Raw genomic sequence first — 27,636 nt, 5'->3', positions numbered from 1 at the left:
ATGTTCACCGCCCTCCACAACCTGGTCAGAATGTCCCTCAAACTCACCCCATTGCAAGTAGCTTGCGCTCCCCGTCGAACCTGATTGCTTAGCCATTGTACGCGCTATTGTGATCAAAAGAGCCTTATTCCTTCCTGTAAATAAGTAAATAAATAACTACAATTAAAAAAGTGTTTTTCTATTTCCAATTGGAAGTTGGAAATGTGAAGGAATGAATGGAAATGCTCTTGGTTTTGGTAGAGGAAGCATCGCAAGGTTGTCCTAGATGGGAGCCCAACAGATTTTCTCTCGCCGGTCGCCAAAGCCTCAATGGTCTGAGGTTAGTTTGGGGGTGAGTGCCCTCTGCAGACCATAGTCTGTGATATGGGTGATATTCACAACAGTCAGTCCTTGCGGATGAATATTACTGAGAAAGACTGACTTCCATATAGCTATTTCTAAAGCGAGTTAAGTGCACTCTGTTGAGTCCTGCGTTCAACAGACCGGTCACGGGTTGGAATCCCAGCAGACGGTTTTGAGAGCCACTCAATTTGTTAATAGAACACATGTATTTTTTGTTTGTTTTTTGCAGCACTACCAAGTGCCATAATCAGTGTATCACATGCTAGATAAACAAGCAGTAGCAAATCCAACAGCTTTGGCTTTTGTGCTGCCGGGCACAGCACAGTGGTAGTACCTGGCCACAAGGTGGCAACAGCTGGACCTGGACGAATGATAGTGCTTGGCAAATGTTTGTTTTTTAACAGAACTTCAGTGCAAGGAACTTGTCCAAATCAAGAAGCCGAAGGCACACTTGTTGAAGCCCTTTTAATTACACCAGTAGCCCATTTACAGCTGCAATGAAGCCATTGACTCTCAGCAGACAGCTTAAAAATAGCACTGACAGCCAGTGTTTGATGATGCTGCTTGATAGAACGAGCTCAAAGAGATCCCAGGAGGATGTGTTTTGGGCAGGGATGGGGCAGGTAGTGGGTGGGAATGGCCACAGGGATTAGGATGGTCATGGGAAGTAAATAGGTTTGTAATTGCCAAACAAAATCCACAAGCTGTGTGCAATCATTCTGGCTACTCTGTGGTGCTAGTAGCCTCAACTCAAAATACAGTATTTACATTATTTTCTATAATACTTATTATCTGCACCTGGTGCACGAAAGCCACTAATGTATTAATGATGCATGCATGTTTTTATCTTTTTATGATGATTTCCACCTGCCACTCCCATCTCTTTATCCACCAATTCCATAGTTGCCAACATGACCCATTCCAATCTGTAGGTGCTTATCCAGACCTGTTTTTTTATTTGCATTCTGGGACTTGTAGTTCCACCTTTTCCATTATAAATCTCGAACTACAAGTCCCAGAATGCAAAGAAAAAAACAGGACTGCATAAACACCTACAGATTGGAATGAGTCATGTTGTCAACTACGCGACTCCTGATGTAAAACAAGGGCCCACATCGCGATGCGTTTCGCACAAATAGCCAATGTAACATTTTCCTGCCACCCGCCATACGTGAAGCCGCCTCGCCTTTTAATACTAATCCGCCAATCTTATTTTTCGAGGCTTTGTGAGAAGGGAGCAAATACCCTGGCATATACTGCCAGTTCGATAGCAGAGTGAGTTAAACGCCGTGCTGCTGAGGTCTGTGTTCTACCTGCAATCCCTAGGCTTGAATCCTGGCAGGGCTGACTCAGCCTTTCATCTTTCAGAGGTTGACCGAGTGAGTACTGTTGCGTTGCCCGATAGTAACCCCAGTAAACTGATGCCAAATTGCAAAAACTGCAGTAGCAAGTGCTTTATGGAGGAAAGCGTTTGTTACTACTGCTTTCCGGCAGAGAAATAGTTCACTGGACAAAGGGCCTACGGGTTTGGCGGTATCTCGGTGGTACAATCGCCAGAGTACTGCCAAATGAATTTACCATTACTGTCACTGGGTCCCACGGATTTAAAGCCGGGTCACAAGTGGTGCTATGGCGGTGCTAGTCCCCATTTATGGAGTCCCCATTTATGGAGATTTTGGCAGAATTACCACCGGCGGTAATTCCATTGGCGGTAATTCCACCAATTTGGCCTATAGTACAGTGGTGCAATAATGGGGCTGTAATAGAGTTAGCTCAGTTTTACTGCCATTTTTTGTTGCACCGCCAAACTTGTAATGAGACCCAAACTCTCCAAAAGTAACATAACAGACCAGTCAAAGGTGACCCTGTGTCTGCACCAGAGCCATATAAGAGCGGCCTGACAAATTAATAAAGCACCGATGACTACTACATTCCAGAAGTCACCCTGGGAGGTTACTTTGCATAGCCTGGAATGCCAACACTGATTCCGGTGCGTGTTGGCGCATAATGAGCGCGCCGCTGCATCGCCTTCACAAGCATGCATCAGTATGGGCAGTTTTTGTTGGATGCAAATGTAATTGTAATGGGTTATTTCTAACACACTTAATAATACCCAGAGATTTCTACACACGGATCCAGGCTCAAACTTGTGTTGCTCAGCCTCATCTTGCTTCCAAAACAAGCGCGTTGCCCCTGAGCTATCCTCCCGACTCTGGGTTTCCTGGCCCCTGCTTGTGCATAGCCCATTTTGTGTCTGCAATGCAGAACAGCTATTTGAATTTAGACTTCAGCTGGAGGTTTGCCGCATCACGTGTGCAGGAGAAGTGGCCTAGCTGCTATTTCGGGTCTTCAAGGCACAAAGTCATTCTCTTTGGGCTGCTGCTCCCCGGTGGAAATGTAAGCGCCCCAGTTACATTCTGAAGCTTCTGTGGTGGTAATTTGGCACAGTATAAAAGCATATTAACATAACATAGAAAATGGCGTCCACCAGGTCCGGTTGCGGCATTCGGGTACTTGGACATTCGACAAATGGAATTCTAAAACACCAAGTGAAACTGATATACTCCATTAGCCCCCGAGAACCAGTTCCAAGATAGAACTGGGACCAACTGAAGTTTGCGGCATCATAAATAAGGTCAGCCATGCAAATATAGAGGGGGGACAGTAGGGATAGTAGTACAGCAGAAGGGAGGACCCAGCAATGTAGGTAAGACCATAGCAGGGGCAGGGTCCTAGGCGTGGGAGCGAGTAGGAGAGAGGGGGGGACTGCAATAGAGGGGAGTTCATCATAGAGGGGGGACAGAAGGGATAGTAGTACAGCAGAAGGGAGGACCCAGCAATGAGGGTAAGACCACAGCAGGGGGCAGGATCCTGGGAGTGGGCGAGAGTAGTAGAGAGGGGAGGACTGCAATAGAGGAGAGTTCATCATAGAGGGGGGACAGTAGGGATAGTAGTACAGCAGAAGGGAGTACAGCAATGAGGGTAAGATCGCAGCAGCGGGCAGGGTCCTGGGAGTGGGAGAGAGTAGGAGAGAGGGGGGCTGAAATAGAGGGGAGTTCATCATAGAGGGGGACAGTAAGGTTGGTAGTACAGCAGAAGGGAGGACCCAGCAATGAGGGTATGACCACAGCAGGGGGCAGGGACCTGGGAGTGGGCGAGAGTAGGAGAGAGGGGGGACTGCAATAGAGGAGTTTTCATCATAGAGGGGGGGCAGTAGGGATAGTAATACAGCAGAAGGGAGTACAGCAATGAGGGTAAGATCACAGCAGGGGGCAGGGTCCTGGGAGTGGGAGAGAGTAGGAGAGAGGGGGGCTGCAATAGAGGGGAGTTCATCATAGAGGGGCTGACAGTAGGGATAGTAGTACAGCAGAAGGGAGGACCCAGCAATGAGGGTATGACCACAGCAGGGGGCAGAGTCCTGGGAGTGGGTGAGAGTAGGAGAGAGGTGGGGGCACAATAAAGGAGAGTTCATCATAGAGGGGGGACAGTAGGGATAGTAGTACAGCAGAAGGGAGGACCCAGCAATGTAGGTAGGACCACAGCAGGGGGCAGGGTCCTGGGAGTGGGAGAGAGTAGGAGAGAGGGGGGGGGACTGCAATAGAGGGGAGTTCATCATAGAAGGGGGACAGAAGGGATAGTAATACAGCAGAAGGGAGGGCCTCGGAGTGGGAGGAGAGTAGGAGAAATAGGTAGGTCTACTCCAGAGGAAAGGGTCCTGGGAGTGGGAGGAGAGTAGGAGAAATAGGTAGAAATAGAGTAGGACTACACCAGAGGAAAGGGTCCTGGGAGTAGGAGGAGAGTAGGAGAAATAGAGTAGGACTACACCAGAGGAAAGGGTCCTGGGAGTGGGAGGAGAGTATGAGAAATAGAGTGGGACTACTCCAGAGGAAAGAATACTGTGAGTGGGAGAAGAGTAGGAGAAATAGAGTAGGACTACAGCAGAGGAAAAGGTCCCAGGAGTGGGAGGAGAGTAGGGAAATAGAGAAGGACTACAGCAGAGCAAAAGGTCCCAGGAGTGGGAGGAGAGTAGGAGAAATTGAGTAGGACTACAGCAGGGGAAAGGGTCCCGGGAGTGGGAGGAGAGTAGGAGAAATAGAGTAGGAACACGGCAGAGGAAAGGGTCCCGGGAGTGGGAGGAGAGTAGGAGAAATAGAGTAGGAACACGGCAGAGGAAAGGGTCCCGGGAGTGGGAGGAGAGTAGGAGAAATAGAGTAGGACTACAGCAGAGGAACGCGTCCCGGGAGTGGGAGGAGAGTGGGAGAAATAGAGTAGAACTACACCAGAGGAAAGAGTCCCAGGAGTGGAAAGAGAGAAGAATAAATAGAGTAGGACTACAGCAGAGGAACGGGCACTGGGAGTGGGAAGAGAGTAGGAGAAATAGACTAGGACTACAGCAGGGGAAAGGGTCCCGGGAGTGGGAGGAGAGTAGGAGAAATAGAGTAGGAACACGGCAGAGGAAAGGGTCCCGGGAGTGGGAGGAGAGTAGGAGAAATAGAGTAGGACTACAGCAGAGGAACGCGTCCCGGGAGTGGGAGGAGAGTGGGAGAAATAGAGTAGAACTACACCAGAGGAAAGAGTCCCAGGAGTGGAAAGAGAGAAGAATAAATAGAGTAGGACTACAGCAGAGGAACGGGCACTGGGAGTGGGAAGAGAGTAGGAGAAATAGAGTAGGATGACAGCAGAGGAAAGGGTCCCGGGAGTGGGAGGAGAGTAGGAGAAATAGAGTAAGACTACAGCAGAGGAAAGGTTCATTGGTGGAGAGTAGGTCAAATATAGTAGGACTACAGCAGAGGAAAGAGTCCCAGGAGTGGGAAGAGAGTAGGAGAAATAGAGTAGGACTACTCCAGAGGAAGGCGTCCTGAGTGTGGGAGGAGAGTAGGAGAAATAGAGTAGGACTACAGCAGAGGAAAGGGTCCCGGGAGTGGGAGGAGAGTAGGGAAAATAGAGTAAAACTACAGCAGAGGAAAGGGTCATTGGTGGAGAGTAGGTCAAATATAGTAGGACTACAGCAGAGGAAAGAGTCCCAGGAGTGGGAAGAGAGTAGAAGAAATAGAGTAGGACTACTCCAGAGGAAAGGGTCCCAGGAGTGGGAGGAGAGTAGGAGAAATAGAAATAGAGTAGGACTACAGCAGAGGAAAGTGTCCTAGGAATGGGAGGAGAGTAGGAGAAATAGAGGAGGACTACAGCAGAGGAAAGAATCCCAGGAGTGGGAAGAGAGTAGAAGAAATAGGTAGGACTACTCCAGAAGAAAGGGTCCCAGGAGTGGGAGGGCAGTAGGAGAAAGAGAGTGGAACTACAGCAGTGGAAAGGGTCATTGGTGGAGAGTAGGAGAAATATAGTAGGACTACAGCAGAGGAACGGGTCATTGGTAGAGAGTAGGAGAAATATAGTAGGACTACAGCAGAGGAAAGGGTCCTGGGAATGGGAGGAGAGTAGGAGAAATATAGTAGGACTACAGCAGAGGAAAGGGTCATTGGTGGAGAGTAGGAGAAATATAGTAGGACTACAGCAGAGGAAAGGGCCCTGGGAATGGGAGGAGAGTAGGAGAAATAGAGTGGAACTACAGCAGTGGAAAGGGTCCTGGGAATGGGAGGAGAGTAGGAGAAATAGAGTGGAACTACAGCAGTGGAAAGGGTCCTGGGAATGGGAGGAGAGTAGGAGAAATAGAGTAGGACTACAGCAGTGGAAAGGGTCCTGGGAGTAGGAGGAGAGTAGGAGAAATAGAGTAGGACTTCACCAGAGGAAAGGGTCCTGCGAGTAGGGAGAGTAGGAGAAATAGAGTAGGACTACTCCAGAGGAAAGAGTCCCGGGAGTGGGAGGAGAGTATGAGAAATAGGGAATGGGAGGAGAGTAGGAGAATTAGAGTATGACTACTCCAGAGGAACGGCACTGGGAGTGGGAGGAGAGTAGGAGAAATAGAGTGGGACTATTCCAGAGGAAAGGGTTCCGGGAGTAGGGAGAGTAGGAGAAATAGAGTATGACCACACCAGATGAAAGGGTGCTGGGAGTAGGGAGAGTAGGAGAAATAGAGTAGGACTTCACCAGAGGAAAGGGTCCTGAAAGTAGGGGAAGTAGGAGAAATAGAGTAGGACTACAGCAGAGGAAAGGGTCCTGGGAGTAGGAGAAATAGAGTAGGACTACAGCAGAGGATAGGGTCCTGGGAGTAGGAGGAGAGTAGGAGAAATAGAGTAGAACTACTCCAGAGGAAAGGGTCCTGGAAGTGGGAGGAGAGTAGGAGAAATAAAGTAGGACTCCTCCAGAGGAAAGGGTCCTGGGAGTAGGGAGAGTAGGAGAAATAGAGAAAGACTACTCCAGAGGAAAGAGTCCCAGGAGTGGGAGGAGAGTAGGAGAAAGAGAGAATGGGAGGAGAGTAGGAGAAATAGAGTAGGACTACTCCAGAGGAAAGAATCCCGGGAGTGGGAGGAGAGTAGAAGAATGAGGGAATGGGAGGAGATTAGGAGAAATAGAGTAGGACTACTCCAGAGGAACGGGCCCTGGGAGTGGGAGGAGAGAAGGAGAAATAGAGTGGGACTACTCCAGAGGAAAGGGTCCCGGAAGTAGGGAGAGTAGGAGAAATAGAGTATGACTACACCAGAGGAAAGGGTCCTGGGAGTAGGGAGAGTAGGAGAAATAGAGTAGGACTACAGCAGAGGAAAGAGTCCTGGGAGTAGGAGGAGAATAGGAGAAATAGAGTAGGACTTAAACCAGAGTAAAGGGTCCTGGGAGTAGGGAGAGTAGGAGAAATAGAGTCGGACTACAGCAGAGGAAAGGGTCCTGGGAGTAGGAGGAGAGTAGGAGAAATAGAGTAGGACTACAGCAGAGGAAAGGGTCCTGGGAGTAGGAGGAGAGTAGGAGAAATAGAGTAGGACTCCTCCAGAGGAACGGGTCCTGGGAGTGGGAGGAGAGTAGGAGAAATATGTAGGACTACTCCAGAGGAAAGGCTCCCGCAGTGGGAGGAAAGTAGGAGAAAGAGGAAATGGGAGGAGAGTAGGAGAAATAGAGTAGGACTACAGCAGAGGAAAGGGTCCTGGGAGTAGGAGGAGAGTAGGAGAAATAGAGTAGGACTCCTCTAGAGGAAAGGGTCCTGGGAGTGGGAGGAGAGTAGGAAAAAGAGAGTGGAACTACAGCAGAGGAAAGGGTCCCGGGAGTGGGAGGAGAGTAGGCGAAAGAGAGTAGAACTACAGCAGAGGAAAGGGTCCCGGGCTTGGGAGGAGAGTAGGAGAAAGAGAGTGGAACTACAGCAGCGGGGAGTGTCATGTGGGACGCAGGAGAGCAGGAGAAAGATGGTGGGACTACTTTAAAGGGGTGGTCTCTGGTAGACCAGTCTGCAGATTTTACCCCCCACTCCCAACCCAGAACACTCTCTCTAAAAGATGGCACTAATTCCTCCTGCAACAGGATGTGTTTTTAACTTTGTTAATAGGCCTCCTTGAACACGAAAAATAGTCAAAAACAGTTTTAGAGATCAATCAGCATTTTTGAAAAATTGCAATGCAAAAGCAAATTCATATAGAGTCTCAATAATGGACATGGCTTCCTCCCTAAACAAGAACAAGAGTATCTGCAGTAAAGTCCACGTCGATGCGCCCAGATTAGTGATAGTGTGGGACAAGGCTATAGGTTTTTGGCAATGTTGAAGTGTCTGATGTGTGCTATGGGCCAGCGTCGTCATGGCAACCTCCTGCGTCTAGGCGGATTAGTAAAACATCTCTGCTTGATAGGATGCCCCTTCTGCCAATCATGATCCTTCCAGCCCTGGGGTAGCCTGAGACTGCGCGCGCAGGTGTTTGATGTCGAGCAGCAGCCTGCATGGAGATGCTGGCCCCGCAGACTCTTCAGAGGCAGCACGCGCAGAGTGAACTATCTGACAGATGAGATGATGCCATAGAACAATAATGATAATATCATGTTGATGTAGTTTTCATGCTGTATTCCTTCCGCTTCTAAGCGCTATAATAGTAGCTGATGCTGCTAATCAAATTTAATGGGACGCAAATGATCGGCCTCCTAGGATGAAGAGCTGAGGCGGCTGCCCCAGGATTTGTTTCGGTGCATTGCGGGCTGAACACTGAATGATCTAAATTGATTAACAGCACTACGCCCTAATTATTTATGATATTTATATCTGTCCCTTCGTTATTGACCCGGTCTCCCGGTCTGGGATCCTTCCTCATCTTTTCCTCATCATCTCGGGAGGATCGCTCAGGGGCAACATGTTATGTTAACCGTACTTATATAGCGTACCGTCACCAACGGAATTGGTCCCCAGGCACTCTGGAGGATCTGTAAATGAGAAGGTGGGATGGGTTAGTAAGGTGGAGAGGGAGTAGGGTAGTGAGAGGAGTGGTGTACTGTTGGCAGCTTCAACTCGGTAGACACCGGGTGCTGAGCTTTGGTGTGAGTATTGGATCGGTGTTAGTCCGCGTGTGCTGTTGGTGCGATTTATGTGTTGTTGCAGTGTGGTGAAGTGCGTGCAGCTTGTTGTGCGTGAGATGGTTGTGTGAGTTTTTTACGTATGCAGAGAGTTTGAGTTTATAGTGATTAGTGGGTTATGTGACATTTAACATGCAAGCATTCACAGTTCTATCTAAGTGTAGCACTTGCTGACCTACATAATTCAGTCTGAGTACGGCAGTCACTAATCTTCACAATATTATCTAGATACTTGCACAGGCTAATGTTCACAATTCTATGTAAGTGTGGGACATGCTAACATTCTCATTTCCTTTTATGTGTTGTGCTTGGTAATCTTCATAATTCCGTCTAAGTCTGGCACATGCTAACATTCACAATTCTGTTTAGATACGGCGCAGGCTAATGTTCTCAATTCTAAGTCTGGCACACGCTAACATTCAAGTTCCATCTAGGTGTGGCATATGTCAACATTCACAATTCTGTCTAGATGCGACACAGGCCCAAGTTAGGAATTACGTCTAAGTGTGGCACATGCTAGCATTTAAGTTCCATTTAGGTGTGGCCTCTGCTAACATTCACAATTCTGTTTAGATTGCCTTGGAAGCAAGACGACACGGAGCAACACAGGTTCGATCCGACACGGAGCAACACAGGTTCGATCCCCGGGTCAGCACTTAGAAACTTCTGGGTATTAAGCGCGTTATAAATAACCTATCATATCATATTGCCCTCATCCACCACATAATGTAAATGCATATTCACCCAAGGACTGCCTCTCTCACCGGCTACTGAATATTTTTCTGTTCGAAATTACATCCTATTGCTTAAATAAATACAGATACAAAAATGAATGCTTGTTACTTGGGTGTTACACCCGAAGGCACCCGAAGGGTCCAACCCGCCTCCTCCCCTGGCCGCTCTGACCCCTGGAAAATAAAGGCTCCCGAGGTATGTGAACCAGCTCCGGAACCCCGCCCCCAAAGCCTATACAGTCTCTCGATGTCAAGAGGCCCGGCATCTACCATGTCAGAGTTCACAGGGAGACTCACTAGAGCCGGCACATGGGCATCGCCACAGAGACTGCCCAGCACCACCTCTAAGGCGTGCCTGCTTTAAAACTGCTTACGGCATCGCCAACTCAGAGTCTGTTAATTGGGTGGTTACGCCCGACATACACTGCCATTTTACTCAGAATGCATTTGTTTGTAAGAGAACAATTATTTCTTACTAGTGTGAAAGCACGTGTACACGGGTGGCAGTGCGTGAGGAGTGGACAAACATATAGCTGGCCTAATAGATTTCCTAAGGCAACAGCTCCCTCTAGCGGTGGCAAAAGGCAAAGCAGGCAGTCTGTACTGCGCATGAGTGCATCGGACAAACATACATCTGGCCCTTTATTATATTGTATGATATGAGGAGGGTCTGGATTCTCTGTCATGAAATAAACCCTGAGAAAAAGAGTTGCAGAGAACATAGAAGAAAAAGCCCCCGCTACTACAGGCAGAAGCCGGTCGCCAGCACTGGCCCTGGGTTTCCTCAGCCCCACTTCCGGATCTCATGGTATATTAAGGTCTAACGGGTTATGTCTTGACTCTGGAGGATTCCCAGATTTAAGTCCATTCTAAACCCTTGTTCATCAGTTCTGGATCCAAAGGTAGTTGCCCCGGTGCCCGGGCCATTTTCCCCAGCCCCAGTGTTCCTGCCTCAGTGTCACCTCTCCCAGGGCCCAGTGTCTGTAGCGTGACTGGAGAAAAACACATATCTTAATGGGAAGCACAGGAGTGCTGTGTTATTTAATGGCTAGCAGTAGAATACGAGTGACAGAGGCATCCCGCAAGGTGGGGAGAGGCCTGATATTTTGGAGACAAACATTGTCCTTGCATATGTTCTGCAAGAAGGTCGTCCTCATACTGAGGGGGCTTTGTTGGTATTGGAGAGGTGAGGGGGATGTGGATAGATTATCAGAGGGGTGCTGGGGTTCTGGCAGCGGCAAATAGACCAGGGGGACGGTTCTACAATTGTGTTTGATATTTTACATTTTTTATGATTTGATTATGTGTTTACTGTTTAAAATGTGCGACACTGCAGCCCAGTTACCAGCACATAAAATAAAACATTTCCTAAATTCTCTCAGAAAAAACAGATCATTGGGTTTAATCTGAGAACAACATTTTCCAAAAAAGGACATTTTGTGAGACAAAATGGCATCTATACTCAGCAAAAAAAGTTATTAACAATGAACATGATTTAATTGTACTAACAATGTAAACTGAACATTTTGAAAATTGTATAATGCGAATTTGTAATGATCCCTTCTAGTGTATATTGTAGTCTTAATAAACAAATTACACTTGCCTTACCAAGCAAAGCACATAATTAAAATACAGAACCACCATAATAATTATTTTCTGATAGATGTTTATCATTGAAAGATGGACATTCTGCTACTCTCCTAGGTACTCTTTCGAAATACCCATGTGCGAAAGGGGAACGGAACAAATAGCACCAATGAGGGTTTCAGGCAACAGTGCATACAATCAAAGATGATTTTGGGGACATAAGAATGCCCACAGATCTTTATATTTAACACATATGTCTGTAATTAAAGAGCCATGTACTTGAATTGCTAGGTTCATAAAGCCCACTGTACTCATTTTTCTCAACACTCATCCAAACTTTAAAGAGTTTGTAACCATCAACCATATGCACTCATTTGGACAGACTAGGATTGGCAAGCGGGGATAAAATGGCTGCTACATCTGTCACATCATTGGAGTCAGAGACTTTCCAGAAATGATTTTTGAAGAGGATGGACAGGGTTTCAGGATAAGGATGGCTGTTCACATGCCCAGTCTACAATGCACAGGCACCCTTAGACAGTTATGTATAGGACGTATGTAATCTATAGGTAAAGAGTTTCCATAGTTCAATGAGTCCCAATCCTCGCCCGTTACATTGACATGCTTCCGTAAGTATGACGAGCGGGTCGCACATGTAGTGACGTCAGAAATGGAGGCAGGGCATGGGCCTATTCACGGTTATTTCAGGTCTGCCTTTTGTCTGGGGGGGGGGGGAATAGCTCAGGAGCAACGTGATCGCCTTGGAAGGAAGACGACACAGACCACCACAGGTTCGATCCCCGGGTTCGCGTTTAGAAACCTCTGGGTATGAAGCGCGTTATAAATAACCTATCATATTATATTATATCACAGCGAGGGCGATTTAAATGGAGTCTGTTTGAAAAAACAAGGTCAGACTGAGGGCAAGACCCATTCTGCTACATTAGCATCGGGGGACATGCTGCTTGGGTTTGTCCAGGAAGGTGGCCCCAAGAAAAACCTCAGAGTGATGTAAAGACTTTCTGATAAGGTCTCCATTGTCACTAGTAGAGGGAGCCAGAGAGCCGCCTGCTCTGTGATGCGACCCCTGGAGGCGGTGCAAGGGGCGTCCATTAGTGCTCTCCCCCAGTACTTCCAGGGATGTATTGTCCAGTCGTCGAAGTGTACGAAAAGAAGTAGACCACATGTTGGTCAGAGGGAAATGTAATTCATTAGGAATGAAGAAAGGCGATCTCTTTAGGGCCGGGGCCCAACCTGTGTCGCCAGTTAGCTGGAAGTCAGACAGCAAAAGTACATTCCACGAATGCTCCTTCCCACTGAGGATAGATAGGGAGTGGAGTAGAGCACAGGGAAGCAAGAGCAGCACGTGACCTGGCCTCCATGTCAACACCTCCAGATCCAGTCCTCAAAATGGGCTCGAACAAGATGCAGCGCTGCCCTGTCCTGTCCCCCCACCCACGGCCTTGCCCACAACACTCACAGAGCAGAAGCAAACCGATCACACAGACATGCAACCCACAGTGCTGCCAAGTCTTCTGAAAGCACGGTGCTTGGGCGTGTGATAGCACAGCTTTAGAACAGGATACACCCAGCAAGATGTGTCCTGAAGCCAAGTTATCACATGCAGGAGCAATCCATGTTTCAACGAGCGGACACGGCACAGGAAACTGAATACAGAAACAGCCAAAGCTTCACATGCTTTTTGCTGCTGGCCAAACTGGTAATTATGTCCTGCAATGTACATTTCTTTCTTAGGGTGAGTCGCGTGACCAATCTTTTACCGCTAATGCGCCTTGACCAATCAAATCTGTAGAGCCCACCTTCCATTGTTTTCTTAAAAGGGTTTCTTGCTGCATCACTATAAGACATGTTTAAAATTTTAAATATTGGGTATTCTAACGTTCCCATAATACGCTTTGCTTTTATGCAAATCGCTGGGATTGGGTTCTATGAAGGGAGACTGTATTGTTGAACTGGCCTGGGGCCACGCCCCTCCAAGGAAGAGAGGGTTCCCGCAGTAAATGCTTTCCATTTCCAGCACTGTATTAGATCCCAATATCGTAGCCAGGATTCTTGTAACCTCTGCCCCTGTTAAAGGAAAAAGACAAACACAGCCAATCGCGTAGTAGGAAAGTAACTGGGAACCAGTCCGATGAATCAGACCCCTCGTTGCTCCAGTCACTCTCTCAGCACCAGAATAAAAAGAGCCACAAGCCTCCCGACCTGGAGGGGGACACCAGGATTGTCTTCCGGAGAGAGAGCAGCGTTATAGTGAAGCCTGTTAGAAAAGGCGAAGCAGGCGTCCAGAACCTGTGTTGGCCAAGCCAAGAGAGCCAATTACTATGTAGAAGACCGAGGTGACGGTGAAGGTCTATGGGACGGGCCAGAGTAGGAGGCCTGCTGAGAACCCTGGCCCAACGAATGGTAGACACCCAAGCCTTGTGGAGAAGCATTTTGCAGACCCCCGCAAGATATTGCGGCATTGATTTTCAAATTGTGTGGCAATGCCACAGGATAGTACATGCTGGGCATGGTGCTCTTTGCTGTGAGGGTCAGGAATTGGCATGCAGTTGACAAGGCCAATTAATTATTACACTAACGGTCAGGTGGGTAAAATACTATATTTTGCGTATTTCTGGAAGCCTTTTAAACATTTTGTGGCACATTTAAAAATGATATAAAAAACACCTAAAGTAAAACACTACCAGTGTAATACAGTTTCATAACATTCCTCCCGTTAAGGTCAACATATTTCATCACCAAAGAACGGGCAATTGAGTACATATCTATACTAAGAATAACTCACAAAGTCACTATCAAAGAACGTATAAGAGACTGTCCCTGTTCAGAAGCACACCCTGACCCTGCCAGGGCGGGCTCTCCTTAGAAAGACCGGTGGCGTGCCACCTATCTAATAGTCCATGACGATGTTCCAATGAGTCTAATTGAACACGCCAGAACAATACGTTGCCTTAGTAGGGCCCAGTGCTACTAGGGGCTTCCATATCCCGTGTGGATGGTCGATGCTTTTAACGATCCAGTGCCAGGTCTGTTGTTGGATAGGTCCCGTCTCAATTGGTGATGAAATAGTATAGAGAAATTCCTACAAGAAGTAACTCCAGAACAAAAGAACAAAATAGAGATATGATCTAATGTTACCTTTCTCTACCCATACCTGTACTGGTGTTTTTTAATTATTGGTGATTAATGTCTATGTTGTCTCTTGACGAGGGAAAGATTTCTTGCTATTCCTGTTAGATAGGGGGCAAGGTCAGGAAACCAAACCAAAACTAAGTAATGTCAGAGTCAATAAGTTCAACTTAGGAATCTGTCTGTGTCCAAAACCTAGCCTTACCCTCACCACTAATCGTAAACATCTTGTGGGGATGTCGACAACAAAGAAAATAGTCTTCAGCATAACGTTCAGAGCGTCTTCCAGCTCGCAGCCCCTTCCCCAAGTATAAAGGCGTTCTAACAAAAGTCTGAGGATTGCCTTGAGTTCCAAATTAGTGCAGAATTGAATAATACTTGGGGTTCCCATCCCCAAGTTCCAGAACACACTTCAAAACATAAAATATCCAGAGGCTCCGTCCTCAAGACAAGAAGTAGTTCCAACTTCAGGGATCCCTTCCCCAAGATAATCCCTTCCCCAAGATAATCCCTGGATGGGGTTCCCATCCCCAAGTTCCAGAACACACTTCAAAACATAAAATATCCAGAGGCTCCGTCCTCAAGACAAGAAGTAGTTCCAACTTCAGGGATCCCTTCCCCAAGATATAAAGGCGTTCTAACAAAAGTCTGAGGATTGCCTTGAGTTCCAAATTAGTGCAGAATTGAATAATACTTGGGGTTCCCATCCCCAAGTTCCAGAACACACTTCAAAACATAAAATATCCAGAGGCTCCGTCCTCGAGACAAGAAGTAGTTCCAACTTCAGGGGTCCCTTCCCCAAGATATCATTTCCATGAGGTTTTAATATGATGGTGTTTCCCAACTTCCTTTAGGTTCTGTGCCACACTTGCACCCTCTGCAAATAGCTACTCTTTGTACCACAAAATGTTTTGGTTGAAATTGGCACATGTTAAAGTTCATTTGCCAAAGTTCCATTCACTTTGGGTAATACTGCATGATGGATTCGCTGATCTTGCTAAAAGTATATTCACTTTAGAGTTCATTATGTATGGGTTTCTTTGAATGAACACTTAATTATTCTGTACAAATAATGTAGATGAACACTGTTTGCAGTGTAAAGTTCATTCCCTTTAGAAGTTGGCACACAGTGCATTTAATTAGATGCTAGAGCTTAATTTATTTTAGCATCTTCATAAGTAATGGTTTTCTTTCAGGGCAGTAGTCACAAATATTATTTAAACATTGGTTTTCTGTTTGGGATTCAGTAAGGCTTAAAGATTCTTTTATAATTATTCCGTTCGACATTCAACGATGCTTAAAGATTCTCATGTAAGTAACTCTGTTGTTATTTTCAGTTCGTTTGGTTGTAATCAGACTTTGTAATATGCCTTTAAGTATGCCCAGCGTGTAGAGACTTTCGAACACTCCGTAACAAAGTATTCACTCTTAGTGCGGAGTTAACAAGTCTTTTTGTTTGCTGGTTTGCAAGGATACTTATCAGAGACCTTTGAAAACGTGTCTCACTATTCACGCGACCACTCCAATACAAAATATCCTTGTGCGTAGCATCAAACGCGCGCATGCCAGGTTTCTGTTTGCATAGAAACTCACTGGTTGCTTCGAGGAGAGTTCTCGCAGAGCAGATATGCTGGCATTCTGGTCTTTCCTTCAAGGCTGCACCTCCTTCCCCTCAGGCACTCTTGGGTCGGCTTCTGGCCCCAGGACAACAAGCACCTGACTCCTCCGGTTCCACAGAGCCCCAGCTCCTGTGCTGCATTTCCCTGAACCACAGCGTGTTGCACACAGAGAGCTCCTTGCTGTTCTTCTTGGCCTCTCTGCTGCTGCTGCAATTTCATTGCCACTGCTCCTGTCATCTCCTCCTCTCTCCCTCTCATATGGTGGGGCTTTTTATACACCTGCAGGTGCGAGTTCACAATCAGCCCTGCCTGATCAACATTGAGGAGACATGCCTGACCTCGACTGCTCTCAGCTGGCCTCTTCCTCGCCCCAGTACCTAAGAGGTGAAAGCAACTAGTCTACATTCCTCCGGGTTGCTTCTTCCTCGGCTCAGTACTTTTTGTAGTCATGTTTGAGGAAGTCGGGGGATTTGGCTTAAAATGCGCCAGGTAGACTGGTAAAGGATGGTTTGGTCTTTATTAGAGAAAAGGGGAACCATGTCTCTGTCAGTAGTGTCCCACTCCCAGTCCCCACAGACCCCCTGCCCAGGTGATGCTCCCTTGCTTGTCCCCCCCAGGGTTGGGATCCAAGATTAATAGCCTTTCCCTGGCCACCTGCGTAGAAGACCCATGGAGAATAGGAGTGAGACCACCCTCCGGTTTCTCACAGGATTCAAAGAGTAGCCGTACGGTGAGCAACATCATAAGCCTTGTTCTGCTCGTTAAGCAGGACCTCGAGCACCTGCAAGCTTTTCTGAATGTTTGTTATTTTCTTTATTTCTGTTATTAACTTCTCCAAGTCCTCAAACCTTTCGGGCACTATCTCAGACTAACCCTTCAAGAATTCTATGTGCAGACTAACTGACTTTCTGCCGCGGACAAAACCATGAGACGGTTGTGCACCTGCATGCAACAAAAACGGATTGTTGGTTGTAGGAAATGAAACCACATCAAAACACATATATTTTCCCTGAAACAAAAGTCGACCTGCTACGTGTACCCAAGTTGCCCTCATTACCCGCAAATCCTATTGTCCGCTAATAACAGCTGACAATTTCCTAGCTTATTAAGACATTGCAAGTGAGGGGGTTGCAGGGGCCATAATTTCCAACTGGAACCAATAAGTCGGGAGTTATCCCTGGGGCAGTTGTCTGATATCTTGGCGGAATCACCAGGTGGTTGTACATCCCAAACGTCTCAGTGCATTACCCAGTCCCAGTTGCGCCACGCCCACGGGTCTGGTACAATTCCACATGGTGGGGGCACAGGTGCCTCTCACTGGCCCCTTTGCTTTGAAGGTGCATTCTCTGAGTCCACAGGTCCATCCGCTGTACTGCCAGAGGTCTCTCCCTAGGGCCACAGGTTTTACGGTATTTCGGAATTATTTCCCAGAATTCTTGATCAGATGTGCTTCACGTCTTTGCGTGTGGTCAGGAGCTCAGTATTCAGATAATCGTGCACCTCTTCGCAGACAATGTCCCATTTCATCTTCCACCTGGAGGAAATCCCTCCATGTATCCGCTGTAGTTTACTTATTTATTACTCTACCTCCGGTCCATGCTCTGGGTCACTGGAGGTGCACGTGGGGCTCTTGTGCGTTGTTGGAAGCCATGCAGGTGTCTCCTGCCACGCCTCAGGGACGTGGTTGGGTTGACCAGGGGATTCTCCCCATACCACCCTGGGCCCATCATCACACTGTGGGTGAAGGCACGCGGCCCCCTGGTCGCCCCACTACCTGCCCTACAACCAGGCAAGGGACTTTGTCACTCGCCACACTCAGAATATTCACCAGCCGCCACAAAAAATCAACCATTTTACATGCAGGTGTATCTTTAGGAGCCAACACACCCCAGCACCAAAAGCTGCCACCTCGCGCTTGACTTTGGCAAGCCTCTTGCCTTCCCTGCAGAACTCCTCTGGTGTGTCATGCTACAGTATGCGAGTCTGACACACTAATACATTCCTTTACAGTTAGGCGATGTGTTTCTGTGGTATGTTATGTGACCCTACTTCACTGTATACTAGGTGTCATGCTCTTGTTTGTTGTGTTGGGGCGTATTATGTTATAGTATTCTGCGTGGTATGACATATATGATACTTTGTCCCATTGCTGTAGGGCAGTGGTATTGAAACCTTTTTATACTGAGCTCCCACTTGAGTAAACATATTGTTGTTGAGAGCCCCCTCTAGGGTACAAATCGTTGCCGGCCCCCCCGCAGATGCCATATTTGCTTATATTTTCTATTGAAAGCAGTCACTGTACTCTCTTATTAAAGAGCTGTGTGCCCCCCAACCCCTGCCCCGCCCGGGTATTCTTCGGGCCCCCCTAGAGGGGCAAGTCACACAGTTTGAAGTCCACTGCTGTAGGGGGTGATATTGTATTGCATGCTGTGCTGTGGTATGGTATGTCACACTAGATTGTTATGGTATAGTAGAATACTTCCTGCTATGGGATATTATGGGTGCTGTGTGCTAGTATTATGCAATGTTAGGGCTGATATATTATGGTATGGCATGCTATGGTGTTTCATGGCAATGGATTATTATGTGTATGTTGTGGTATGCTATGTGTTGTGGCACATATGTTGCTATGTTATGTCATGGGATGTCATTGTTTGACCATGTATATTATTGCATACGATGTTATTTTAGGGTATGTTGTGTTATGGCATAATATGCTTCGGCTTGTTATACAATAATACTGAATTATATGATGTGGCATATTATGTTATCTATTTTTTAATGTAATATTGCATGTTATCATGTTATGGCTCATCTCTGGAGGATAGCTCAGGGGCAACGTGCTTGTCTTGGAATCAAGATGACACAAAACGCCACAGGTTCGATCCCCGGGTCCGCGCTTAGCGCCACAGGTTCGATCCCCGGGTCCGCGCTTAGAAACCTCTGGGTATTAAGCGCGTTATAAATAACCTATCATATCACATTAATTTAATATATTATAGTATACTATTTTATTTTATGGTATGCTTTGATCTATTATATGTAATGCTATGTTATCATGTGGCAGGATATGCTGTGTTGTATAGTATGACACTCTATGTTGTGAAATGATATCCTTGATCTGCTGCCACCATTGTAAACTGTTTTTGTAACTGTGAGTTGCTATGTAGGGAATGCGCTGAGAAGACAGTACACATTTTTAGAGGCGGTTTGTCGGTGGCATGTGCATGATAGAGGCCTGAGGCGACTGACCGGGCTAAGTACTGCATGTCAAACATTCCATGCTGTGCATAGCTGTCTGGATGCAAAGTACTGCATTGCACTAGTGTACAGACAGAGAGCAGGGAATGCTGGGAGTGCAAGCTCCATGAAAGCGGCCCACAGTCATGCAAGGCAGGGGGTGCCAGGGCAGATAAAGCAAAAAGCAAAGAACGGGTGGATTTTAATAATTTAACATAGGGTTAAAGGCACCACTTCTATAACAAAGTGCCCTTTGGAAGCCATAGAAGGTCATTACGACCCTGGCGGTAGGGGTTTAACGGGGCCGGTAGAGCTGCCTCATTACGAGGTCCGCTCGCGGGACCCGGTAAGGACACCTGGTAAAACCAGGCGTCCTTAGCGGGTCCCGCGAGCGGCCAAGCATGCTAACAATGTGCCCGTCATTAACGGGCCCGTTGTTAGCATGCTCCCCATTCCCATTGAGCCCTATAGGGGCTCAATGGGAATGGGGATGTACCGGGTCTGGGTTCCCTGAATGGGGAAATACCGGGCCCTCAAAGGTCGGAATGGCCTGGTAATTCCCCATTCAGGGAACCCGGACATGGTACCCGAAATGGGGGTAGCCATGCCGCAAATAGCAGCATGGTTACCTCCAGGGTGGTAATGACCCCCATTGTTTTGCCCTAATCTTAGAGATTTCAAAAAATGCCTCTGCAGGGCTGGGGTAATACTCACACATGTCTAAACGTAAAATATCGGCGTGCAGTGTGAACGTGTGGATATTGTCTCGTTTGTACTACATAAACCCTGAATTGTACTTTTAGAAGGAGGTTCTACTGAGAAATGTGTGGTGTAAATCCGAATTTTCTTACTTGTCATAGGCTTGGTGCCGAACCCGGGCTCCTTGGTTCAGATCAAGCTTCAAGGTGTGAAACCCCGAAAGACATTATATGATGCTTTAAGTTGGTTCAGACTGACTGTTCAATTTCTGGCTTCCACCCTTCTATGCACTAGTTAAAACTGTGAGGGCTCAGAAATGAGAGACGGATACAAAGTTGGACTTTTTTCAACATTTGTCATGTTTATTAAAAATAAAAGGGGTTGGGAAGAAGGCCTACCTGTCCCTATCCTAAGAGGAATGTTCTTACCTAGAAAACTAAAACTAAAGAAAATCGACCTCATGTTAAAAATATATCTGACCCTCACAATAACATATACAACCAAGGTGTGAAGAGTAAATGTATCTGTTTCCATGTGCAACAGTTCAGAAGGATAACTCCAATAAAGTAATTCTTTTGTCTAGGGTTTGACTCCCTTCCCGTGAATCAATTCAGAAAGACTTTTAAAAGATTTCTGTTCCAACAATACTCTGTTCAGTTCAATTGAAAAGGTCTCCTTCATCCACCATGTCCCACAAATTGGCAAAGTAAATGCCTCTTCCATAGAACACTTGTTTAAAACCAAATAAACTGTTTCTTTTACAAAGTATTCCTTTCAAGATGTCAAAATGATTACTCAGAAGGATGTAACAGTCGTTTCCATGGAGTACTTTTGATAGAATGGCAAAGCAAATGTCTCTTTCACAAATTATTACTTTCAAGATGTCAAAATGATTACTCGGAACTCTTTTCCACAGAATAATTTGGTCGGAATGGCAGAGCAAATGTCTCTTGTTTTACAATAGTTTGTCAGAATGACAAAGCAAATGTTTTCCTTCCACCACACTCTTTATACCAACAGTTTTCTCCTTTAAAGCAACTGCTCCTTTCCTGGTTTACTCGCCTGCCAGGAATGGTTTCTACTTTACATAACTTCTCCTTTCCTGGTTTACTCGCCTGCCAGGAATGGTTTCTACTTTAGCCTACTGTTAATGTCTCTACTAGTGGCAATGTTTGCTCCAGGTTTCTCCACACCGACATCTCATATGAGGAGAATTGTGCAATGTTTGCCTGTTTCTTTGCTTGTGGCAACGTGGGTTCCAGGTTTCCCCAAACTGACATCTCATGTGAGGGGAATTGCACCCTCTTTGCCCTTCTGTCTCTTTTTTAAAGTCTTTTGGCTAATGGCACTGCGGGCTCCAGGTTTCCCCAAACTGACTTCTCATGTGAGGTGAATTGTACCCTTTTAGCCCTTCTGTTGCTTTCGCAATTTCTCTTGGCTCGTGGCAATGTGGTTTCCAGGTTTCCCCAGACTGACATCTCATGTGAGGAGAATTGCACCCTTTCTGCCCTACTGTTCTACTTAGTGGGTATTCAGATTGCCTCCCCAAGTGTCAATCTGCTTTATAACACGTCCAGAGACCCAAACTCCTTTTGGTTGACTCACCGGTTTAACGTGTCTCTGTAACGAAGAACCCTTTACCGGGCTGATTGCCCCAGTCACACAGAGTCTCTCTTGGTTCCCGCGTTAGTCTCTCATGCCTTCTCCAATGGGACCGTTGCCGTTCCACAAAATCGTGTGTCTCAGCAGATCCTGCTGCCGCTGACTTCCACCAGAGTCTCTCTCCTCCGGTATGGGATGCCTCCAGGTGGGTGCCTGTGAGCATCCTCCTCCTTCAGCACGGCTCGCCTCGCTGACTCTACCTCGCAGATCATCTCCTGCTCTGTGTCCTATGTGGCTTTCTGCTCTTTCTTCCTTCAGAATGCGACCACCTCCTCCTCTCCTGCCACACTCCTGTGCAAAGTAAGAAGCACCAATTTTAAATCTCCCGCACAGCTGATGTTCCATAGAACAACTAGGCTGCCGCTTTAGCTTAAGGTTGTTCCTGTTCCACATTGACTCTTCTCTCCTCTTCCTCGTCCCAGTACCATAGGTGTTATGGTAATTGAAGTGCATAATGATTTTACACGTCCCAAAGCTATATTGTTTCAATTGTTGGTCGGACTTAAGTTTGTCGGAAATGGAAGATGGTATGTGAATATTATGTGCAGTGATATTGTGTTCCAGACTTTTACCCAAGACACAATCATTATAATCAGGGGATTTCCCATGTGACCCATGGATTCCAAAGGATTAAAGCTTATTCTGTTTAGGTTGGTTCTCATATACTGTTCTTTGGGTTTTAACATAGGAGGGACTTGTGAGGTGACAGCATCCCATCAGGTATTTGGGGATTATAGGACCTTCATCCTCACAAAAAGAAGAATACTGTGTCCCTCCTAATGGAGCCACCACTTCTCCCCGACAGCCATCTCCTCCCGTGTGACCCTCCCTCATAATGCCACCCCAGGGTCAGGATCAGGTAGTGGCTTCCTTCACCATGCCACATGGGAGGAGACTTAAGTCTGGGGATCAATGATGACTCCTAAGGATTCATCGCAAAACCCATGAAAGTGGTCGAAGATACATGCTGTAAAATAGAGGGGAACAGGCTATAAGAAGAAGCACTATGTAGCACCTGGAGCCAATGGGGACCTTCTCTACCCGACCAATCAGAAATTGCCATGACCTCTTAAAAGTAGTTGTTCAAAATATATGCTGTGAAGTCATCCAGCTGGACAACCCATGCCAATTTCTCATTGGTCGGGTAGAGGAAGTCCCCATTGGTTCTAGGTCCTACATGGTCCTTGCTCTCATAGTGCCAAAAACTAGAGGTACACACTCATAGGACCAGGCAACCAGAGTGCCCAAAGGTTATTGGAGAAGAAGTTGCAGAACACTCTTGTCTACCCTTCTGGCCATGCTGTTCCTCAGCCCCATCTGCGCTTTGTCTACTCCTCTCTGTCTAGTAACAATTTCACCTTCTCTTCTTACCCAAAATCTCAAATGTCCAAGAATCGTGTCCTCGTCTCCCCTCAACCTCTTACCACCTTCCCTACTCTCCCTCCCACCACTCATTTCTCCTCTCTTGGCTCCTTCTGCACTGCCCCTTTCCGATCTGCTGCCCACTTTCCAGAAAGTGAAACTGCATTATATGACTCTGGACTCTTATGCCCACACAGATAATGAGTGCCCTGGCTACCATTTACCGTTTTCTACCTCTCCTCCGTCTTTAACCTTTCTCTCGAAACATGTGTGTTTCCCGTATGCTCCAAAATCGAAACAGTACTAGCCATGTTTAAAAAGCCCTCAACCGACCCTAACAGTATCCGGGCTCTCTATCACCCTTTCTTCCATCGGCCAAACTACTCCGAAGTACTTGCATGGATGGTCTTGAACTGCCTCATCGGCTACATTGAAGTCCACAATCTCTGTGATCCCATCCAATCCAGGTTCCACACTTCTCACTCCATCGAGACGGCACTGACCCACATCCGTCAAGCTATCTTACCACTGCCCATTACTCTAAATTGGCCATTAACCAGACCCTGCTTTAAACGTCAGTGGCCATTGACAATGCTGACCACCCTTTCTTCTTCTGACCATCTCCCACGTTGGCCTCCAAGACACTGTAATTGCCTGGCTTGCTTCTTGCCTTGCAAGCCAGGCAATTACAACCTCTTGAAAGGCAAGCTCCCCAGATCCCATCCATCTCCTTGCTGGAGGTCCCCACGGCTCTGTCCATGTGTCACTACTCCTTACCCTCCACACCTACATTCTCAGTAAGCACACCTCCTCCTTTTGGTTCACCTATCATCTCTTCCCCCAACGATACCAAGATCATCTCTCGTGCATCTCTAACGGTCGTTTGGCCACCCGCCACAGGCTGTCATTTGACACCTGCATCTCATATCAGATCATGCTGTCAATCCCCTTGGGTTCTTCCCCGGAATCACAAACCTCCTCTTCCTCCTCTCCTGAAGTACTGGTGTCTGGGCTGTTCTTCGTCAGGCGTCTTCGGAATCTGAAGTCCTTTTTTTATGGAGATAGGGCATACCCCGAGAGGAAGCCACAGTGGCTGCCTATATGAAGTGCAGACCTTTGGCCCCTCTCCCGGGATTGGCCAAATGGAGAAAAAGCCTCACAAGAGCATATAAAAACCCAGGTAGGAGGAGGACCATTAGGGAAGCTTGGTCTTCGATTGTGCTCCACTACCAATGTCCGTTGTTACAGGATCCAACTGGAAGGCAGGTTCAGGTCTGCGCTGAGTAGGTAAGGCCATACTGTGTCTGCACGAGGGCAGAGAGAAAGAACAGTGTTTGCACTGCGTGAGGGCAGAACGCTCCCAACACCGGGGCCGTAAGGAAGGAACTGAGAGGATGCTGCGGTGAGAAGGTAAGGGAGGAGAGGGGGAGCCAGAAGAGAGACTGTGCTCCGGAAGAGGAGAGCAGGCACACGCGCATTGGGGGCACGCAACAACAAGGAAGCGAGAAGGGAAAGAAAGAAAGGGAAGGAGAGAAGGCGAACCGCAGAGCGGAGAATGGCACAGAGGAACGCCTGACGAGGGCGCAACGAGAGAGGGAGAGAGCTCCGGAGGAGGAACAGGGAACCCATATGCTGGAAGCCTGGGAAAAAGAACGAACATGACAGAGAGTTCCAGAGAGGAACGAAAAAGAAGCACTAGTGTGGCGAACCAAGGCAGAGGAAACTAACCTCTAGGTTGCAATGCGCCGACTTCCGGGGAGGAGGAATCAAGTACCTCCCGGGAGCGGCCATTTTGGGAACCACTAGAGCGCTGAGCAGAGCACAGGACATAACGTGGTGGAACAGATCAATGGCGATCCAACCTCCATAGGTGTCAAAGGCGCCATCGAGCCGGGCGCATGACACATGCTCCACATCTCTACCCCGGCCCCTTTTTTTTTCTCCATAAACTTCTCACACCACCCCCGACTTTGGGGGTGGACTTCGACAGCGATCTCAAACTCCACCATTTTGTCACCCCTCACGCAACTGCTGCTGAACCTATTAAATATCAGGACATTCTATCAAGCTCGCCTACCCCTCCATTAACACTCACCGCCATCCTGGAACTCGGCCAACTTGACTACTGCTCCAGCCTCCAGTTAGGCCTCCCTCGCCACTCTTTTGCCCAGCATGCACTGTGTACTCCTCTTCCCACCTCTGCATCGCTGATTCCTCTTCCAACTCCTTCCAATCATCTTTAAGGAAATTGACAGAGTAGTCGTCATCTGGCCAGTTCCGCCACTCGCTACTCTCCACCACATAACCTTTGCTCTAGTGGCCTACTCAGACTCTCTGTCCGCAACCCCCTCAGTGCCTGCCCCCACTTTACTTTCTGTACCCCTCTCCCGCTGGAACTCCCTACTCCCTCATATTAGGAGCATCACCACCATCCCAAATATGAAATCTTCCTTTAAAATGTAGCTCCTCTGCTTGGGCGGGGTCCATGACCCAAACCAACATATTGGTCCTCCCCCTTGCCCCCCCCTGTTGAACATGCTGTCTATTAAATTATAAAACTGTATATTCATTCAAATTGTGTATGAAGTGTTAAAATTGTAAATGTATTTTTGATATTTCGTAATGTTACTAAGTGTTTAAGGCTTTAACTAACCAAATACACTTTAAATAAAATAATAAATAAATAAATAAATAAATATTGTATTGGCTGATTATATATACTGCACTTATGTTTTCTGTCTCCCTAAAAAGAGGTGACTGCGTGCTCTATTAGCATTTACGTGGACATCGTTTCTGGCAGAATCGCTCAACGTATTGTTCAATAAGTATACAGTAGAACTTGGGGGACATTAAACGTTCCGTTCTCTAAATGTTGTGTGGTCGTTCTTCATCTCTCATAGGTGCTCACCCCTGTGTCTCTCCTTTTGTCTCCCCAGCATGCTCCTGTCATCCCATTGGCTCAGCCAGTCTCCCATTCGGTGCCAACACCCTGTGCGACTCCAGCAATGGTGACTGTCCATGCAAGCCTGGAGTGGCAGGTCCACTATGTGACAAGTGCATGGTGGGCTACTGGGGCTTTGGCGAGTACGGCTGCAGGCCATGCGACTGCGCTGGAAGCTGCGACCCGCTCACGGGGGATTGCATCAGTGGGTAAGTGCAGTTATTTGCATGCCTTCTCTGACCATTTCAGCTCAAGATTATATTTTTAGATATCTTTGATTTGGCAAAATCTATCAACAATGAGTAGTTTGGCTACATTAATTAGGCTTTGCTGACATTACTCAACATAAAGCTAGCAAGGCAGCTTCTAAGTTCTTCCCTTGCCTGGGGTAACGTTTTTGTGGAAGTGGCAAAGTCAGGTAGGTCAGTGGGGTCTTCCCCTTTTGGGCTGTTCTTCCATGGGCCAGTGCCTCGCCCTGCAAAACAGGGGGTTTCTGGGAGTCTCTCTATCGGCCTCAGTCGCGGGGGAGTCTGAACCAGATGTTTTAGCTCACTATCCCTTTCACAAAAGAGAAATATCCACAACATATCAGCCTTTATCCTGCCCTGGGGCAGTCCAGCACTGACAATGCAAGGTAATTCTCTTCTTAACAAGAGTGCCAACAGCATCCCCAGGCACGTGTTTCGGCCTTGCTGGGCCTCATCAGTGAGGTGGAGCTGTTCCTCTCTAAGTACAGTCAGCAAGGGTCCACGGCTGGATTCCCGTAGTAACTTAGGGTGAGACCCAAAGTTACTTTTTAATATGCAAAACAGGAGGGTTATGGGAGGCTCTCTTCCCGGTGTCTTCCCCTATCACCCGCTGTACTGGTGCTTGGTGGTGTTAAAAAAAGGAATTAGCCGCAGCAGACAGCTCCTGAGCGGGAGTCGGCATACTGGAGCCGCTCATCTCAGTAGGTTGCCGTTGCTAAGAAACAAAGCTTAGATTCACTTATGGTACAGAGTGCCATTCCCAACATGTTCCTCCTTCCCTGACCTGCGATGGTGAATCCTTCTTCCCCGTACCCTGTCAGACGAGAGAGAACTTGAAGACTGAAGTAGCAGATCGTGTATGTAAACCTAAGTTTAAAAGTGTTTGTGTGCATGTCTATTTTTAATGCTATGCAGTGTGTGCATGTGTGTTTGTGCATGTTTGAGTGTGCAAGAGGCTGAAGGAGTGTGTGTGCATGTGGGTGTGAGGGAGTCTGCATGTGTGTATGTTTCTGTAACTTATGTATTATTTAAGATTTTCATCTATCGTATTGTTGATACTGTTTGTTGCCTTTGTTCGATATAAAATCATTTAGGCATTTGGAAATGGAAATGGTTTCTCTGACTGTGTGTGTGTGTGTGTGTGCGCGCATGTGGGTGTGTGTGTGTGTGCAAATGAGAGGGTGTGTGTTTTGTTTGGTGGGTTAGGGGAGCTACTCCAGCATCATGAATGTGAAATATAATGCAGGCTTATATTGTTATATTTTGGGTGCAACATCATCAACGTGATTTACAGTATGATTGAAGGCATTTATTCAGGGCACAGATTCATGAAATTGTTTTACCATGGTAATAATGGCATATATTGTGGATGCAGCACAATTAAAGTGATCTACAGTGCAATGGCGGAATGTATTATGTGTACAATATCATGAATGTGGTTAATAGTGGCAATTCTGGCCTATAGTGTGGGTACAATAGGATCAACTTCATTTGCAATGGCTATGCTGGCATATATCATCAGTGCATCATCAAGAAAGTGATTTCAATGCCAATGCTGTCATATATTCTGGACACTGTTTTTTCAAAGGGATTTACAGAGGCATTGTTGGCATATATTG

General features: G+C 47.1%; 1 protein-coding gene across 1 annotated transcript in view; it reads left to right on the top strand.

Annotated features, from left to right (window-relative positions):
• The window catches only part of NTN4 (netrin 4), a 626,566-nt gene that overhangs the window by 506,935 nt on the left and 91,995 nt on the right, over positions 1–27,636 (top strand). The window contains exon 6 of the mRNA XM_069629824.1: positions 25,765–25,978. Within this exon, the coding sequence (XP_069485925.1) occupies positions 25,765–25,978 (214 nt within the window). The remainder of the gene's footprint in view (positions 1–25,764; positions 25,979–27,636) is intronic.

The sequence above is a fragment of the Ambystoma mexicanum genome, chromosome 12 (assembly GCF_040938575.1).
Source record: "Ambystoma mexicanum isolate Mex_15411 chromosome 12, UKY_AmexF1_1, whole genome shotgun sequence".
NCBI lineage: Eukaryota > Metazoa > Chordata > Amphibia > Caudata > Ambystomatidae > Ambystoma > Ambystoma mexicanum.
This window is presented reverse-complemented; position numbering and strand designations above follow the sequence as displayed.